The sequence below is a fragment of the Triticum aestivum genome, chromosome 6D (genome assembly GCF_018294505.1).
Source record: "Triticum aestivum cultivar Chinese Spring chromosome 6D, IWGSC CS RefSeq v2.1, whole genome shotgun sequence".
NCBI lineage: Eukaryota > Viridiplantae > Streptophyta > Magnoliopsida > Poales > Poaceae > Triticum > Triticum aestivum.
In genome coordinates this window covers 18,454,903-18,474,983 of record NC_057811.1, presented here as the reverse complement: position 1 = coordinate 18,474,983, position 20,081 = coordinate 18,454,903, and the positions used below count along the sequence as shown (strand labels likewise).

At 46.0% G+C, this 20,081-nt stretch overlaps 1 protein-coding gene and 1 long non-coding RNA gene across 2 annotated transcripts; both read right to left on the bottom strand.

The window, feature by feature from the left end:
- Window positions 1–5,633: 5,633 nt before the first annotated feature.
- On the bottom strand, window positions 5,634–6,789 carry LOC123140827 (uncharacterized). Its single transcript, XR_006470072.1, has 4 exons — window positions 6,619–6,789; window positions 6,477–6,529; window positions 5,853–5,901; window positions 5,634–5,771 (listed from the first exon to the last, which is right to left on the bottom strand). It is a non-coding gene; the product is annotated as an uncharacterized lncRNA (long non-coding RNA).
- Window positions 6,790–6,996: 207 nt separating this feature from the next.
- On the bottom strand, window positions 6,997–8,923 carry LOC123142341 (probable protein phosphatase 2C 16). Its single transcript, XM_044561297.1, has 5 exons — window positions 8,259–8,923; window positions 8,077–8,146; window positions 7,642–7,747; window positions 7,449–7,554; window positions 6,997–7,113 (listed from the first exon to the last, which is right to left on the bottom strand). The coding sequence occupies exons 1-5, from the start codon at window positions 8,388–8,390 to the stop codon at window positions 6,997–6,999; spliced, it is 531 nt and encodes a 176-aa protein (XP_044417232.1). The 5' UTR covers window positions 8,391–8,923.
- Window positions 8,924–20,081: the final 11,158 nt, after the last annotated feature.

Here is a 20,081-nt window from a genome sequence, read left to right as displayed (position 1 = left end):
GATACTTCGAAAGAGATTGTCCAGTTTGTACACGAAGTGCATCCAGTTTTTGCCGTAACCCTCTCTACTCTTTTGCACATGCTATGTGGGTGAAATGATGATACCATGCCAAGTTTCGACATTTTCAGAGTTCATTTTGTAGTGATTTTCAATTTCACGATCATTTAGCTCTCTAAACAAATCGGTAAATGACTGAAAAATAGGAAATGATGTCAAAATGTGTTGAAAATTGATGGCGTCGCTTTGAATGGTGCGTACGGAACGCAAAGAAGTCTGGAGTTGTAATAAGTTTAAAAAATGAAGTGACCATGTAACAGATGAGTTCTCGTCAGAAACCCTGATACTCCGAAAGAGATTGTACAGTTTGTACACGAAGTGCATCCAGTTTTTACCGTAACCCTCTCTACTCTTTTGCACATCCTATGTGGGTGAAATGATGATATACCATGCCAAGTTTCGACATTTTCAGAGTTCATTTTGTAGTGATTTTCAATTTCACGGTCATTTAGCTCTCTAAACAAATCGGTAAATGACACAAAATAGCAAATGATGTCAGAAAGTTTTGAAAATTGATGACGTTGCTTTGAATGGTGTGTACGGAACGCAAAAAAGTCTGGAGTTGTAATAAGTTTAAAAAAATGAAGTGCCCATGTAACAGATGAGTTCTCGTCAGAAACCCTGATACTTCGAAAGAGATTGTCCGGTTTGTACACGAAGTGCGTCTAGTTTTTGCCGTAACACAAGAAGTCCGGAGTTGTAATAAGTTATTAAAGATAAAAAAGAGGCACAATGCTCGTTAATTAGCTTCAAGCCTTTCGGAATAGTGCAAACTGCACTGCGCATAGCTCCGTGCAGTCTACACTATTCCTCGAGGCTTAAAGCTAAGCAACGTGCAGATGAGCATTGCGCCTCTCCTTCATCGTATCTGCACTCAGGGCTTATAAACTGTTCCTAGTGCCTCTCTTTTCGCGAGGTGGGACTAAAAAACAGCTTACTAAGAAACTATAGTACCGGTTCATGGCACGAACCGGTACTAAATGTGCCCGTGGGGCCCCAGCCTGACCACAGCCTGACGCAGCCTCATTAGTACCGGTTCGTGACACAAACCGGTACTAAAGGTTGCTCACGAACCGGTACTAATGATCTCCGCCCGCCTAGCCGTTGGAACCGGCACTAATGGACACATTAGTGCCGGCTCAAAATCAAACCGGCACTAATGTGCTTCACATTTGACCCTTTTTCTACTAGTGCTTGTCACCCACAGTTTCCCAATCCTTCTTAAAGAAAACGACAGGCATTCCACCAACTCCATGAGACTTGAGATCACCGATGCTATTCAGGGCTACTTTAACCTCCTCTTCGGTGAACTCCCTAGTAAGGAACCCGCTCATCTCCGGGGAGATCCGAGCCGGCACCTGGTCCAATAATGTGGTCGCTCATCTGTGAGATAAAAAAGAATATATATAATTAGTGATCACCAACGCCATCTCTGACTCCCCTCCATCACCTCGCCATTATTTTCTTCAACATGCCGGTGCGGTTCATTTTCTTCCTTGTTGAAGCATAGGCCTTGAAGTATTGGGTATTCTTTTCACCCATGTCCATCCAATTGACATGTGCCTATTGTTTATAATATAAATCCCTCTGGTGCTCAGGCCTTTGTAATTTATATTTCAACATGTGTCTTTATTCATGTTCCTTCGATAGGCCTCCAACTCCTTATGTCTCGCAGTTCTCTTATATAACTGTCGAAGACTCGTCGAGCCACAATTAGTAAGGTCCTAAGCCTCCTTTAAGTGCTTGGGTAAAATATGCTACCCTAACATCTACTTCCCTTCCCCAAGCATGCTCCACTATTGTATTGCATTTCTCTTCCTCCAACTAGCGAGCTTCAAACCGAAACAACCCACTCCCTACTTTCTTCCTTGGTTGCTTGGGCTCCATCTCCACATGCATGGCGATAGGGCAATGATTTGAATTCGTTGGATTCTTCCCATAGATCACTATATAAGCCAAGAATTTCTAACACCAACTAGTTGTAGCCACCGCTAGGTCGAGACGCTCATGAATATACTCCTCAGGGATATGGTTGTTTTTTCTCCATGTAAACGGGTCACAGGCGAATCCCAAGTCATGCAGACCACATTCTTCTAAAGCATTCCTAAACTTATCCCTAGCCCATTGGGGTCGAGCCACCACACCTTCCTTCTCACATTGCATTAAGATCTCATTAGAATCCCCTTCCATGAGCCATGGTTTATTGTTATGAATTTTTTAACGTGCACATAAGCTTCCAGGTCTTGTCTTTCTCCTCGGATTTTGACTCTCTATATATGACTGCGAACCGCCACTGAAACTCATCTTCCTTTGTGATCTCCACATCTATATGATACCTAGAACTCCACCCTTCCTTTATCTGCAAACCCTTCCGCTAGAACACCACCAGGCCACCACTCTGTCCCTTACTGTTTTGCACCACCAAGTTAGGGAGCCCTAACTTCCATATCAACCACTCTAAGCCCCACTTGTCTGTCTTTGTTTCACACAAAAATAGCACATCGGGGTCCTCCTCCAGGACATCCAGGAGACCACGAATTACGGGCCATTCCCCAAACCCCAGCAATTCCATGCCGACAGCTTCACTGTTTCTCGCAGGGCTGATTTGTCAGCCCAACTTCAGTCACTTCGATCAAAGTGGCACTCTTGGGTTTGTTTCTCGGACATCCCTCTCCTGCACCATCCACCTTCATTGATCATGGCCCTCATTTGGTCCCGGCATGCACCCCTAGTGGCTCTTGAACTGCCACCTTTATTCTTCGGTTACATTTGAATTTTGCACCACTCTTTCCATGAACCTTTTCCTTTGTCATCTTTCCCTTACCTCCTTCCAGCACCACATGTCCCTCCCTTATCGGCTACATCCTTCTCTAGATTTTCTATTTTCCCCGCTCTACTCTCCGCCTCCTTCAACTCCCTCTCTTTCCTCCTACCTTTGTGCTTCTTCTAGCCTCTCCTTTTCCTTCTACATCACAGTATCTTCATCCTCCATCACTTTATCTTTGTTTGTTGCTCCATTAGAATCTACCACAATCTCCTTGGTGGATTGGAAGTTAGTTGTTTTCTGGAGTTCAAACCTCATCATCCTTTCTAGATCCTCCGTTTATATTACTTCCTCTCCTCTGATGTATTTCCTTCAAGAAAGTTCATCACTTCTTGATCTACCGCCCTAGTTACCAAAGATGTACCCTTTCCTCAAACTCCCATCTCATCCCCTTCCGTTACTCCAGCTCCCTCTATCATCCCCTCCTTTTCTGATCTCAATATACGCTCTCATCCACCTTCCAAATTTTGGGTTATCTCCCCTCTTTAACTTTATCTTGCACTCTCTAGCACCATGTCAAATGACTCCACAAACAAAATAGAAGTCAGGTATATATTCTTACTCAAACCTGACCCATATCTATTCCTCCTTCCCCCCACCTCCTTTGTTACTGTGATCGAGCTTTCCCTCATCATTGGTCCTGCAACCGACATCTTAACTCTCATGAACTTTCCTATAGCCATCTCGCCTGGTCCAACATCTACATCCAATGTCTCTCCCATCAGGTTCCCAATTAACTCGCCATTGTATTGGTGCATATCCCCCAAAGTCGGATCAAAAAATCTCACCCACACTGTGACATAGTTGAACTCATAGTCCTCAATTCTCTTTGATGGTACAAACTCCTCCGAAGAAGTAAATCCTTTTCGAAAGTTTAGGGGCCAACTTCCATCGCTTTCCTCTGATCTGACTCTGTTTGAACATAAAAAGGTAAATATTACCACCCATATCTCTTCATTCCATCCCTCTCATGGGACCCCATGTCGGCCATAAAGAGTAGGCTAGGGCATCCACATAGGCCGGCTTCTCTGAGAACAATTTTGCAATGGCTCTTGGTTCGATCTTTCCTACTTTTCACGACCCTGGTCATCTGATCTTCACTCCTCTCTTATCCGTCTCCGAGAGTTTTCTGACATAATGATCCTGGCTTTATAAGAATGATAGATTAATCATATCTTTTTTGCGAGGATATATACTACTCATATCAACAAAGAATTCCTTCTTTTTGTGAACCCATCCGCAAGGAATCTCAAAGCTAAGTGTGCTTGGCTTGGAGAAATTTGAGGATGGGTGACCGACTGGGAAGTTGTCCCCAGATGCGTGTGAGTGAGGACACGGTGTGCAGGAAAGACTAGTGTTGGTTTGTGGGGCCAGTCAGATCCTAGGTGGTAACCAAGCGCAACCGCTTGGAACCGGTGTGTTTGCCGGTGCATTACAAGTTTCAACCCCTTTAGAAGATCCTCCACCTTCTCCATCTCCTTCTCCGGCAAAGCAGTGAAACCAATCTAGGGGATTGAGTGTTTTACGATTGGGCACCCTAGATCACAGGAAAGGCTTGGGGTGGATGGGGGATGGAATAAAAACCTAGACACCTAGGGTTCCACGGGAAGGCGAGGCGATTATGATGAGGCAGAGGGAGCAACAGATTGAGGTTTCTCGGGCCAGGGTGGATCACCACAAGGCTGGAGAAGCAAATCCTAGATGGCAGCACACGTCGCCCCTGAAATCGCACATCACAGAAACCCTCACACCCTCACACGGGAGAGGCGGAGGAGGAAGAAGAATAGGCTTGGCAGATGCACCCGCGAAATCGCCTATTACAAAAGGAAACCCTCACACACGGGAGTGTTGAGATTGTTAGGGTGGACGTGAAGTTACATTTGAGTGTGCCTCGGTTATAATTGTGTTTGAGTTGGTTACCGACAGGGACCCACCAGCCGAACCTGCAACTAGTAAAAAGATGACGTGGTGCAGAGCTCTAGGAGTAAGTAAATGATCTTCATTTGGCATTGCTAACAGATTCTACTCCCTCCATCCCACGGTATAAGATGTTTTTGCAAGCAAAAACGGCTTGCAAAAACGTCTTATATTATGGAAACGGGGAGTAGTTTAGTTACTTGTATCAACACTAGGCTGGGATTAATAGATAGAATAGCAAACAAGAATTCTGAAGGCGGTGAGCATCTACAGAAACACTATTACTAAACTAGTCGAGATTAAGTGCCCGTTCGGAGGCCCTCCGCTCCACAACTCTGTCACGGAGCGGAGCAGGCTGCAGTTCAAATTTTCAGAGTGGTGGAATAGGTGCTCCGCCAGATTCGTGGAGCTGGTGGATTACCAAACAGGCCCTAAGCATCTTCAAGATGCAGGATCAGAAAAAGAATTCATGCGATTCAGATTCAGAAAGGCATAGTACTCTGCAGCACAGAGGAATTCTGAAAATCCACACTATCAGGTGTATCAGGTCGAACACGAAAACGATGCACATGAAGAATCCAACTCCAAGGCAAAATCTCCAACACAGCTCCCAGGAAGCATGCATCAATCTGTATAAGAGTTGGCGGAACTACTTCTACCTACGCATGATATCATCATCCTCCTAGACAGTGGCATCACATCTGAGACACCAAACATATAGCAACGCAGACATCCTTGATCTTCTCTATCAAGGCTCAGATCAGAGGAGGATCCTAGTAGGATCAGATCAGAGGAGGATCTTAGTAAACATTTTTTTACGTGCAGCTAGCTAGCCAAACATGGGTGCAGGCGGGGCAGTAGGAGGGAGCCTGGCGCTGGGCTTAAAGTAGATCAGCATCAGTGTCAGGTTGTCCACTGGGTTTTTAATTTGATTCAGAAGCTTGTCACAGATGCTAGCAAGACTGTAGGACCCCTGTGTTGACACAACATGTTTGTTAGGTCTAGGCCACATCAAGTAACAACAGCAAAAATGAATGAGTAAGAAAAGGCTTACGGAATACTGCCTCAAATAGTTAACAGCACTCTGACATGAGATGGTGTCCCTGGAGGGGGAGGGGGCAACAAAAGCGTCCAATAAGAATAGAGTAATATAAATGATCTATGAAACTATACAAGAAACGACTACACAAGCAATGAAGTCACTCGGACTGAGAAACTACCAGCAAATTGATCCTAGTGAGTAGTGATCAGACCTAACAATTAGGTTTGTTTCGATGACCGTATTATGCTGCAGGAACTGAATTCAATGGCATGCCAAGCTAAACCAGTTATGCTCATAGTCTACCACCCCAACAATGATTGTAAAATAAAGTTCTGCCAGTAAAATCGTTCTCCACTTTCTTCTTTTAGTTTCTTCAATTATGCGGGAAAGCAAATCTAACTGCCATTTCGACATGATCCAGCTACACATAATTATAAACAAAACATACAAATCAATGCAGAAAGAAAATAGGAGGAAAATAGTGTATGTCACAACGGCAAAGCATAAAACAAAAAAAGATAATGATGTTGCTAAAAAATTCAGCATGTCATAGTGCTGGTTATACTGTGTGTTTTCACAATTAGGTGTGTTTTCATTAGAAATCCATATGCAGATACAACAATTAAAAGGACTAACCAGAAAGCACTAGTGGCTATAAGAAGATGCTTTGAATCATCAGTTATTTCCTCCTAACAAAAGAGAGCATGTTTTCATTAGAACACATCCATGAAATCAATGTTACACTTCATTGACACATCTAAAGCAGTTACAAACTTACAGTGTGGATACTTGGGGTACATGTCACAATCTGTTGTGTACGGAGCAAACATTCATTCGACTTGAAATGAAAATCACCTAAAATGCAATTGTCAAGTACAATAAAACCAATGCATAATATTTAACCAACTAAAAATATATCTGACAAGACATACCTATAGATCTAGACAAGGGGAATATCCCGTCAATAAGATAAGTGTCCCTTACACGGACTACTGCTCCATTAGAATCTAGAATTCTCCCATGCTCAGCAACATTACTTGGCGTGTGGTCAGTGGACAAAACAATTGCCTTCGCAAAAATGCAAATAAGAAGTTTTAGACACTCATTGAATGCATTCTTACAATAGTTCAACAAACATTTCATAAGGAAACTATCACTATACCTCCTGGCCCCTTGAGAGCACACAGCGAGTGGTACCAACGTTTCCAACAATTATTTGATGTCCTTTTATGAGAACGACACAAGCTGTGGTTCCTTCCAGGTATGGGGTTCCCTACAAGAAAAGGTTTCCAAGCTAAATTATACCCAAAAAAAAATCCCAACATCTTTGGAAGAACGGGCTATCAGGAAACAAGCAATGAGAGCCACTAGGAGAAAATATTCTATGTGTGCCCTCCAACTCAGTAAACTGTGCACAACAACCACAACTTCAACTCAAAAATTTGATAAAATGATGTGTGTATGTGCATGCGCGCGTACACACAGTCAGTTTATAAGGATAAAAGTATGCACACGGATAACTCAAAGGCACATCGATCTCAAATATGTATCCTGTTACATCAATCGATCAATTCTATATGGATAACAGTATGCATATGTAAACCAAACCTTAACACAAGGAGCAGTCTTCATACAACCGAGCAATTTCAGACCGACATGAGGTGGGTTCGCCAATGCTCTCCATTCATCATTTGCTTGCATCTGCTCATCCATGCTGCAAAAAAATAAAAGGAGCAACGTTCTGAAAAAAGGAAAAAAGTAATGTCGCCTGAGTGTTGAGTACATAATTAAGTTAAATAACCTAGAAAACGCACGCCCCATTGCTTCTTCCAGATTGGTCTGATAATCCTCATCATTTACAAGCTCATTATGAAGTCTTTTCGCACAATACAATGCTACATTAGCTCCTGAAACAGAATTTAATAATGTAAAGCACGCGCGTGCAAGCATATGATCTGTATGTTCTAGAAAACTATTAATCCTATGAGATTTTCATCAAAGCATGAAGTGATTTACTGGCAGCTAGAAATTAGGACATAAACATGGACAGTTCTCTTAACATTAACTGTTCATAGCATATATTTAATAATGTAATGCATGCATGCAAGCATATGATCTGCATCTTCCAAGAACTATGAATCCTATGAGATTTTCATTAAAGCATGAGGTAGTCAGGTAAGCTACATATATTGAAGGTTCCAATATGCTGTAACAAGATCAGAAGTGAAATTCAAACCTCCATGTCCATCATAAACACCAAAGAATGATGTGGAACTGGAATCATCTAGATCAAGGATAGTTGAATGCTAAAAGGAGCAAGGGATAAATTCAAAGTTAGGATTTCACCGCAATAACTTCAAAAACGATCAAAGGTTGTGTAAACCTTCCAATAATCATACAAATTAGTGCAATACTCACTGCATCTTCCATGTTTGGGTTCGATCCTTTCCTAGATCCCACTGCATACTCGATCCTGCTATTCTCATCGCTCACAGACGGACCTTGACCCATGGTAGGGTTCGCTTCTCCTGAAACAAGTACGAATACCATTTTTAAAATAACTGGGCTATAGCCATAAGTGCCAAAAATCAGCTCAAGTGGCCAATACAGGAGCAAACAGTGTTGGTGACGCCCCACAACCTGACTACATGTATTATTCTCTGGACCGTCTGAACTAGTCCTCTTCACCAAAACCAGCAGGTTCACGACTTGAAGAAAGGTGTCAAAGAACCGGGCATTCCTCACTGTTCATATATCTCTGCCCCCAATTCTACAAGTCACGCACACAAGACTACTGAAGCGAAACCGCCACCAAATCACAAATCGTGCGTGTGAGCCAGAATAACATCAGCAACGACGCACGAAGGCACATACTACTCTCTATCATCTAATACAGCAGACAATACTCGAAGAAACGATTGACCTTGCAGCTGCTACGTACAAACTACAGTTCTCCATTTAAAATAGATAGTGTATACTAAATTCTACTCCATTCCAAATAAAATAAAATGTACCACACAATCCAGGGGTGTTGTTCAGTGATCATAAGTATAACCTCGTACTTCTCTCTAGTGCATCCATGTAAAAACAATTGTTCATGGTAGTAATAGGAGATGGAGATATATGATATTTATAGGATACAACAATATGGGAAAGATAAATGAGCATTCCAGATACTACAGACATAATGGGCAGGTTTATGGGGAGCAAAACAATAGCACCAAACAAGGCTGAATGGCACTACAAGAACGATGATGTTTATTGTGAGTGTAATGCATCACATCTAATTGCTTGTGATCTAATCTTATTTTCGAGTGGCACTTGTTTTATAATCTGTGCAGCCGTACGATTATGAAGCCATGTAATCTACTAATTCCGGTGAGTGCTTCTCTTAAATAAAGGTCTAAACCAGCGCACCAGAAGCATGGCCCTGAGTGAGTGCCTTGACCAGCTTGCATCTACAAGTTCTAATCAGAGGCACACCGCATTATTATACAGGATCAATCCCCGCCGTCAATCGAGAAGAGCAAAACAAACCCCAAACCTAAACAACAAAGTGCTCTAAAAGCCTTACAACATGGAGAAACTAATGAACGGAAAGAAGCCTGAAAACCACCCACAAGGAGCAAAACAAACAGAAAAGGACTTGCTCCAACGAGAAGCCCACAACCGCAGCCGCTGTCTGACGACCCTGGAAAACACTTGAAGCTTGGGACCACCGCGACCAGGGCTCAAGCTCCATAACAGGAACAACAACCAGAAGGTTGTCCCAAAGAAGAGAAACGCTCCGGACGATGTAAATTGAATGACCGTACCACCAGCGAATATGTGATTGCAATGTACAGGTTGAAACAAACTTGCTCCTGTTATGCAATCAACCGCGTTCCCCAAACCGAAACAGTGCAGTCACAGTCTATAATAATCACCAATCCATTTCTGCCGGTGACTACCCACAACCTGACTACATGATTCATTCTCTGAACCGCCTGAAACTAGTCCTCCTCCTCACCAAAAACAGCTGTTTGACAACCTGAAAAACTGTATCATAGAACCGGACATTCCTCATATATCTCTGCCCCAGTGGCGTAGCCACATCAGAGACACACCCCAGGCCAATCTCGTTGCTACAGGAGCAAGCAAACAATGTTACTGTTGCTACAGAAAACCAGGCATGAAGCCACTACGCCGCAGCAGGACTGCCCCCAATCCTCAAGTCACGCACACGAGAGAAGGGGAGCGAAATCGCCACCAAATCACGAACCGTGCGTGCGAGCAGACAACATCAGAACGACGCACGAACAATGTAACCCGCTGGAATGCTCTTTAGGTTTTGCCATTTTCCTTAAACGGAACCGAACAGTGGGGAAATTTGGGGCCGTTTCCTTTTTCAACCAGACGATGCGGGAAACGCACAAAGGTATCAGGTATGGACGGACTAAGCAGATTTTCACGATGGCCCGGCCCAAAACGCAGCAGCTCTCTATTTTGGCGAGAGAAACTCGGCCCGAGCAGAGCATTTCTGGAGTTACTCAAAAAAAAAAGCAGAGCATTTTTGGCAATTTCCGAAAAATAATATATAATCCAAGGAATGAATTACTCCCTCTGTCCTGAAATATTTATCGGATAAATGGATAACGATGGATGTATCTAGAACTAAAATTCGATAAGTATTTCCGGACGGAGAGAGTATTTGATATTTTAAAATCAAAAAATGGCATTTTTTTAGCAAGAACAAAAACTGGCATTTTAAGGACTCGGGCGATTGAATGTTGGGCCAGAGCTCGCCTTTTCGTGTTAGGTTTTACAAAGCCTACCCCAGGAAGATGCTTGCGTTTACCTATTTTGAAGGTGTGTTCCAAGGGGCATCTGACGTGGTCTATGAAGGAATTCGGGACCAGAGGTTGTTGAAGTGTATGCATATCGAGAAGCTCTAGCTCTTGAATAGGATTTGCCGCTCGACAAGATTCACACAGCATCAGATTAAAGGTTGTCAAAGAGTTGGATGCCTCACAAAACATGGGGAGCCACTGCATGATTGTACGAGACATCAAAACTTGCAAAAGTTTCATTATTATTATTTTGAACGGTCACAGGAAGGGAGGGGATCCTCCCCACCTGAATATATTGCTAAAAAAGCTACCGAAGCTAAGAGTCACCTCTTAAGCTTTGGCTGATCCCGTTTATAAGGGAAACCGGATCAAAAACCTAAACAAACCCGTTTATTAGGAAAACCGGGCCGAAAACCGTACAAGTAACAAAGTTGCAAAAGATGAGGAAATAGGACGCCCAAGACAAGGCCCGACCTAGCTAGCAGACGGAGGACTAACACCACAGGAGGCACAAGTATATGTGGGGTGTAGTGGAGGGATCACAATACCAAGACTAAGCAAGCAACCTAACGCACCGCATCGGCGTGCAAATCGAACCTCACAACACAACTCAGGAGCAACCACAACCAACGAGTAACAACACGAACCTTGATTGGGAGCTCCGTCACGAGAATTCTGAACGATTAGCAAGTTGGGGAGGCATCTTGCTCATCGAAGAGCAAAGATGAACCGGAACGACACCAAGCGCACTAGGCTCACCGCACCACAATGGCTACCATGGGAGGTACTTGAACATGCACAACAACATGGCCAAAACCAGGGAACACCACCGAAGATGAACACATAGGAAGTGGTGCTACAGCAACACAGACCACTACCGACCACAATCGGCCACACCACCACCACCAACATTCCTTCAGTAAGCAACACCCACACAACAACCATATTGACTCCAAAGATGGTGCCTTCAAGAAGGGCCGCAACGCTGGTTGCGCTGCCATCATTCATACAGGAGGACCTGGACTAGGGGTTTCCCCCCGGGTCGCGACATGGAGGGTGCAGACAACAAGTACAACGATGCCTCCAAGGAGGTAAGCGGCGCCCACGGTACCAGTAAAAAAAAGCTATATACTCCCTTCGTCTCAAATTACTTGCCGCACAAATGGGTAGAAATGGATTTATCTAGAACTAAAAATACGTTTAGATCATAGTTTTAAATAGCCCGACTATAACTCTCATATAGCCCGCTATAGCCTTTTCAGCAGGATGCCGCTAAATGGTTTCATGTATAAATAGCTCGTTATAGCTTCGTTATAGCTGATTTTGAGATCCAACTATTTAAAACATTGGTTTAGATACATCCATTTCTACGGTAATTAATCCCGAACGAAGGGAGTATATGATACGGGGATGTTCATTTGCGCTAGGATATGGAGTATATTATAAGAAAAAACAAATAGTAACTGAAAAATTCTTGGGAGGCACTTCCGTTTAGCGGGATGGACGAATGGAAAGTTTTATTTCACCGGTTTCATACGTACCTATAACATTTAGGGGAGTAAATTGCATAAAACCATCACTTTGAGGGCTTGGTTTGCGAAAAACACTAGGATACAGATTCTCTGCAGAAAGCACCACGTCTTGCGTAATTATTTTGCAAAAACCACTGATCGGCGGATCGGGCTGAGTTAAGTGAGTTTATGACAGGTGGGGCCCGTTTTTCGCGTACGTGGCACTCCAGGCGGTCCCGACAGCCGTTAGACGGCGTTAGACGGCGACGTCGTCGGCCATCTTGGCCCACTCGGGCCCCACCGAACGTATCATCTGCTCTCTCTGGGCCCCACTCGTCAGCCGATTCCACCAACGCGTCACAACCCAACTGCGCCCCCATCCCCTCTCCTCTGCCACCAGACGAGAGGCACGGCGAAGCTTCGCCGGCCGCCATGTCGCCGCCGTCGCTCTGCGCCGCCCCTCCCCGCGCCGGCCCGCCCCCGCCCCCTCTCCTGCGCCTCCGTCGCCGCGTCGCGCGCGGCGGCCCTGTCCGTCTCCGACGACCTGGTCCTCCGCATCGCGGAGCAGCTAGAGGACGCGGCGCCGTCCTCGCCGCTGCTCGACCCGCTGCGCTCCGCCTCCACGCTCTCCCTCCTCACCACGCCCTGGCCCACCCGCCGCTCCAACGAGGCCTTCCGCTTCACCGACATCTCCTACCTCCGCTCGCTCCCCATCTCGACGCCCACCCGGACCCCCGGCCTCGCGCCGCCGCCGCCGCCCTCCGACCTGGAGTTGCACGTCCTCTTCTCTGACGGCCGCCTCGTCGCCGCCTCCGGCGCCCACGTCTCCGCCCTCGCGGACATGCCCCCCGGCCACGCCAGGGACCGGGCGGCCGCCGCCGTCGCCACCTCCGCGCGGTTCTCCCACCGGGACATCTTCTACGACTTCAACGCTGTCGGCGCGAGCGACGTCGCCGTGGTGTACGTGCCCGAGTGGGCCAAGATGGCCGACGACGTCGCCGTCTAACGCCGTCTAACGGCTGTCGGGACGGCCTGGAGTGCCACGTACGCGAAAAACGGGCCCCACCTGTCATAAACTCACTTAACTCAGCTCGATCCGCCGATCAGTGGTTTTTGCAAAACAATTACGCAAAACGTGGTGCTTTCTGCAGAGAATCTGTATCCTAGTGTTTTTCGCAAACCAAGCCCTCAAAGTGATGGTTTTATGCAATTTACTCCACTTAGGGCGGGCAAATAGATCGATCGATTTCGCAAGAGGACAGCAGATCAAAGAGGACATTCGGCTCAGCATCGAAGGGAGAGGGAGTCAATCATGAGTGGCGTTTGTTCTTTGCTCGCTCTTCCTTGGCAAAATCCGAGAGCAGAGACGACGGCGGAGACGTGCCGGTGAAGTTAAGCCAGTTGGTCACCACCTCGTCGGCCGACAGGGTGCACCGGACGGTGAAACTGTCGCCGAGGAAGCAGTCGGACACCTCCAGCTCCTTCCTCCCCACGAACCTGACGTACCCATTCCTGTACTGGGGGCAGGGGCAGAAGCTGCCCGAGTTGTACATGACCGTCGTCAGCCCCGACCTGGCGGTGCTGCCGTCGAAGACGGCGCGCTCCCCGCTCGCGTCCAGGATCTCGATGGACATCCTCGTGTCCTTCAGGCGCATCCACACAGGCATACCCGACGCGAGGAAGATGGCGACGCCGTCGCCCTGGTTGATGCCCGATGGGTACAGCATGAGGCGCCACCAGCCTCCTCGGAACCAGAACCGCTTGAAGTTGAGCGCGTGGCCGGCTGGCATCCCGGCACACTTGGAGGAGAACTCCGTGACGGCGAAGAGGCGCGTGGTGGACCTCGTCTTGCGCCACGTGCAGTACAGCGGCAGAGGCGGAGGAGGCGAGCTGCTGGCATGACGTGCAGTGGTCCTGACGCCTGTCGCGGGGAAGGCTGCGGCGCACGCGCTCGCGAGCGGCTTGGTCACCTCCAGATCGACGGACACGGTGCATCTGACCGTGAAGCTGCCGTCGGCGCGGATGCACCGCGACGCCTCCAGCTCCTTCCTCCCCACGAACCGGACGTACCCCTTGTCGCGGCCGGACCCCTCGTCGTCATCGTGGGCGTCCAGCAGCGTCTGCTCCGACCCCGCGGTGCGGCCGTCGAAGACGGCGCTCTCCCGGCGCGCGTCCAGGATCTCGATGGAGATGTTGGCGCTGCTGACCGACTGAGCGTAGGGCCCGTGGACGAAGATGGCGACGAAGCCCTCCGCGCCGTCGGCGCCGCTGAAGCCCGCGGGTACACCTTGAGGTGCCAGCCTAGGTCGCGGAAGTAGAAGGATTCGAAGTGGAGCGCAGTGCCGGCGCGCGCCTGCGACCACTCGGAGAACTTGGGGACCGTGAAAAGGCCCGTCGTGGACTTCCTCTTGAGCACGGTGCACGAGACCGGCGAGGACGGCGAGGAGTGGCCGCAGCCCATCGCCGGCGCGGGAAGCCGGATGCCTGATCCGGCCGGCCGAGTGCTTCGATCTGTCAATCCAAATCCAAAGAAGAGTACGTGCACACGGCCGGCTGGACACGCCGCGTACTGCCTATATATCAACTCCTTGGTCGGTGGCTCGGCGCCATGGTTTCCTATTTTCTTAGTCGCATAATTGGGTTTCCTACTTTGTTTTTTGGAATGTTAAAAGTTGTTTCCTAACTTGCCTCAGACGGTTCCTAGCGCCATGCATATAGCCCTGGTTTTTCAAAGAACAAAAATTGTACACGGAATCCAAACCTTGTTACACATTCTCGGTATCCAAATCTAGATGTGCCTTAATTATTGCATACCTAAATAACTCAATCAAGCATACAAACAAAAAGAAAAAAAAAAGAAAATACACACACAAATCTCCGATAAAATCAATCTAGATGTGCTTTACCAACCTATCTTTTATGTAAGGGGGTTCCCCCAAATTTTTATTAAGGAAACCAACAGTGTTAGACATACTTCATCTGTTTCTAGATATAAGTCTTTTAGAGATTTTAATATGGACTACATACGGATGTATATAGACATATTTTAAAATGTAGATTCACTCATTTTGCTCTGTATGTAGTCCTTGTTGAAATCTCTAAGAAGACTTATATTTAGGAACAGATGGAGTACTCATATTCAGCGAAATATTAGTGACTAGCCATAATTGGCATATATAACTAATAATGAGACTGCTTGTTTCCATTGAACCATTGGAGAAGGATGAGTATTATTTAGGCCTGAACATAGCAGTGACTGCGCAATGTAAGAAGTTAGCCACTGATTTTAGTCATGTCACTTTTAATAATTGTTACAGATAAGCAAATGAGGTAGCTAATTGTTTAGCCAGAACAACATTTGGCACTTGATCACCTTCTTAGTGGGACTCTCTTGTTCCTGTCTTTATGTCGTCACTTCTTCCAAACAAACATGGCAATCTTGTGATGAATAAAGTCCATTTATTGTAAAACAAAAGGAGTAGCCAATGCTATTGGTCGTCTTGAGACTCCAATAATGTAGAATTTGTTGAAGAAATATGCAGCGGGTCAGAGACCTCGCCGACTTGTGGTGGCCGACGACGGAGATAGTCTTCATGTATCTCAGCACACCTTTCGGATCGGCAATCAGGTGGTCACTAGTAGAAAACAGGGCTTTCGTTCGGGCCAGATAAGCCCATTAGTCCCGGTTCAGTCACGAACCGGGACTAATGTGAGCATTGGTCCCGGTTCGTGCGGCTAAAGGCATTAGTCCCGGTTCAAATGAGCCCTTTAGTCCTGGTTTGAGGGTGCGATGTCCTTTAGTCCCGGTTCGTATCTCAAACCGTGACTAAAGATTAGACCTTTAGTCCCGGTTTGTGTCTCAAACCGGGACTAAAGGTCCCATTTTCAAACTCTACACCCACCCACCCCACCCCCCCCCCCGGCGTGGATCGCCTTTTCAGTTTTCTAAAAAGCAAAAGAAAATGATAAAAACTTCAAAAAATAAAATCCTTCGAGATGTAGTTATATTACTACATCTACTAGTTAGGAAAATTAAAAAACTTAAATTTGGACATGTTTTTCAAAAAAGTGTCATGAAAAAGTAAAACGGCTATACCATTCAGCACGAAAATCCGCATCCGAGTTTGACCGCCTACGGCCTGTTTGCAAATTTTTAGAATCCTCAAATTCTAAAAGGAAAAAAAGTTATGCTCAAATTTTATTTTTTTTTGAATTTGGGTTAAATCAGGTCAAACTTTGGTCAAACTACTTATTCAAGAAGTATTAGTGTTACTAAATAATTATTCAAGAATAAGTGTTACTAAATAATTATTACAGATTTTTAGAATTTTGGTCAAATCTGGTCAAACTATGGTCAAACTACTTATTCAAGAAATATTAGTGTTACTACATAATTATTCAAGAATATTAGTGTTACAAAATAATTATTTCAATTTTTTGAATTTTGGTCAAATCTGGTCAAACTATGGTCAAACTACTTATTTAGGAAATATTAGTGTTACTAAATAATTATTGTTTTTTAGAATAATAGTTTCAAACTCAAACAGTGAAACATGTGACTTCATGCTCAAGCTAAACTCCTGAGGGTTAATAGGATTGACATCTTACTATTGTCAGGAAAACAACAAGTGCAGACTTGGAAACGAGGGGGAATAGAACCCGGAAGTTAAGCGTGCTCAGGCTGGAGTACTGAGAGGATGGGTGACTGGCCGAGAAGTTAGATTATTTGGAATGATGAGGGGTGATTAAAGATTATAAGTTAAATTAAGCAGTGATGAGGGGTGATTAGAGATTAAATTGAAAAAATTTGAAAATTTGAAAATTCAAAAAAAAAAATCGTAAAAATACCTTTAGTCCCGGACTAAAGGTGGAGCTCCAGACAGCGGCCACGTGGACGGCCTTTAGTCCCGGTTCGTGTAAGAACCGGGACTAAAGGGGGGAGGCTTTAGTAACGACCCTTTAGTCCCGGTTCCAGAACCGGGACAAATGGCCCTTTTTCTACTAGTGGGTTGAGATTTTTTTGAAGTTGTCCCTCAAAACAAAACACTTAGCTCTTACATATGTGTGTGCGGGGTACATGGGACCAAACTCAAAGATGTTGTGGCGTCTCCGATCATGGTGAATGCATGTGATGTGGTGAGCCATTAGATCAGTTCGAACATTCTTCCCCTTAATCATAAGGCTAACAAACACTATATGCCTACTCTCGAAAAAACATACATAATATTAAAAAAAATACACCAATGAGAAGTGTTAGAAAAACTAATGTGATGTCCCTGAACGTCTGTACTTATAGTACATCATTCTATCTTGAAATGGAAAACATAGCACTTTATGTGACTTTAAAAATGCGATGATTCTAATTTTCAAGATCAGAAGGCTCCTAAACCCTTATCGACAATATATTCCTAAGATAGATGATAAACCTTTAGTAAGAGGAACGACAAAGAATTATAAATAAAACATTTTACAATCATGGATTGTATCTTTAAGAGCATTTAATAAAATGACAATGGTTTTGACAACACCAATTGACATGGAGTACTGCATGTGCAAAATCACAAAAAGTGATTTAGATATGTTGTCTACCACTTTTAATGCCGGGAACAAGATCCTTCGGCATACAACTTGCTAAGCATCCTCTTGACATACCAAAAATTAGTTTGCAACACTCATGATGGCATGATACTCCTTTTTAAGCTTTTCACTAGTTAGCTCCCCGTGTGAGGGTGTACATGTAACATGACATGGAATTATTAATAGCCACACATCTCGCCAAAAAAAATATCCGACTAACCCACAATTATAAGATCACCAAACTTATTATAAATGAGCATGTAATTTGTATTGCCTTGCATATAGTGGTAAGCTAATAGGGGCTTTTTAGTGGTTCAGTGTTGGGTTAATTGCATATTTGCAGTATCCTTTTTTTAACACAGTACAGAAGCAAGCGTTCAGATATACGCGCATACACTGACCCCTATGAACGCACACACGCACACCCTACCCCTATGAGCACCTACGAAAGACTGAGCCGGCATATCATCTTGAAATTTACAAAGTAACCGTAGGCACCTCGGCGTCGATGGGAACGTCTCCTCCCACTGAATGCGCATCATCGGAAATCCTGAAATAATAAATCCAGGAATAAATGCGAGCACCAGGATTTGAACTCTGTTGGGTTGAGGATAGCACAATCCCTCTAACCATCCAACCACAGGTTGATTCGCATATTTGCAGTATCCTAGTCATAATGCATGTGGTGCATCTGCCAGCTGAAGCACAAGGATGCAATTGATTCCTCAGGCAATGAAATGTTCAACTTTACTGCCCTCAACATTATGAGCGACTGAGATAAAGTACCAATGCATAATGTGTACTCTCTTTCATACTCTCTTAGTATATTCCATTATAATAGATCATATACTCTTTTTTTGGCACACTTCATGCAGATGAACAGAACACAGAGAAGACTAAACAGATCAAGAGGCAGTGTCCAAGTTGTTCAAAGCATCATTACAGATCGATTCAAGTGTTGTTAAAGCATGAAGTAGCAGCAAAATAAATTTACGTTTACACTGCATCAATCAAAGATTCTTTACGCATCTAATGTAGTATAAAAAATGATCTTATATTTTGGGACGGAGCGAGTAACAATCAAGCCAACAGTTGAATCGCAGTTTTAAGTAGGCAAGAAGATATCCAAGAGACCGGCCGCTGGGGCCTTGGCCGGCCTGCAGGAAGCTGATCTTCAGACTATCTAGTATAAGCTGTTCTTGGCTCGTTTTTGCTTGACAATTCGAGAGCAGGACGCCGGCGGAGACGTGCGGCCGTTGAGCCATTTGACCACCTTCTCGTCGGCGGACAGAGTGCACCTGATGGTGAAACTCTCCTCCAGCTCCTTCCTCCCCGCGAACCTGACGTACCCCTTCATGTACTCCTTGCAGTGCCAGAAACCGCCGGACTTGTGCTCCACCATCGTCAGCTCCGACTCGGCGGCGCGGCCGTCCAACGCGGCGCGCCCCCCGCTCCGCTCGATCTCGATGGACATCCTGGTGTCCTTGAGGATCGTCCACATCCGTTTTTGCTCCGGTGCTCCCCCTGGGCTCGCGAGGTGGAAAAACACATTGACGGCTAGGATGAACCAAAAACGGTTTATAACGTGGGGCACGATCGTCTTTGTTGTCCCCGCGTATAGCCGTCGAGGAGCCCTGGGAGGCCCGTACGGGCCCGGTTAGATCGTATACCTGGCCGTATACGTATTTGTATATGGCGGCGTTTCGTGCACGCGTGGAGCCGCCCGCGCGTGGGGCGGCACGTGTCACGGGTAGATTCCAAAACCGTCCCATCATATAAATGTGGACGGCAACCACCTCCGGCCGCATCGCCTACCATTTCCTCCCGCCGCATCGTCTCCCTCTCCCCACTCCCCACTCCCCACTCCCTCTCCTCTCCAACCTCCTCGTCGCCCTCACCGCATCCTCTCCATCGCCATGGCGGACGCAGGAGGCGAGCGCCCCGATTGGGGCGCAGATCTGGTGGAGCAGGCGCGGCAGGTCGCTGCGGGCACCTTTGTGAGGGGACGTGCCGGCGTCCAGCGCGGTGCTCCCCCCGCTGCAGATCTGGAGAAGGCGGGGGCGGGCTGCAGCGGCGCAGTCTAGCCAGATGTGCCCGCTCTGGCGATCTCCGGCAAGGCGCAGAAGGTGGAAGCGGGCTCTGGCGAGGCGCAGAAGGTGGAGGCGGGCTCTAGCAAGGCGCACGAGGTGGAGAAGGTGGAGGCCGGCTCTGGCGAGGAGCAGGCGGAGCAGAAGGTATCTGCTTCTCACTTTAATGTGGTAGTTTTTAGATTGTAGGGTTTGTGGCCAGAAGGTTTTTTGGATAGATTTGTTGGATGTAGGGTT

What these genes read in the sequence shown, in the direction of transcription:
- LOC123142341 (XM_044561297.1), bottom strand. Translation starts at nt 8,390, where the DNA reads ATGGTATTCGTACTTGTTTCAGGAGAAGCGAACCCTACCATGGGTCAA. An exon ending in ACCCAAACATGGAAGATGCA is followed by an intron (nt 8,147 to 8,258) that starts GTGAGTATTGCA and finishes TGCTCCTTTTAG; the next exon opens with CATTCAACTATCCTTGATCT. An exon ending in TGTTTATGATGGACATGGAG is followed by an intron (nt 7,748 to 8,076) that starts GTTTGAATTTCA and finishes ATTCTGTTTCAG; the next exon opens with GAGCTAATGTAGCATTGTAT.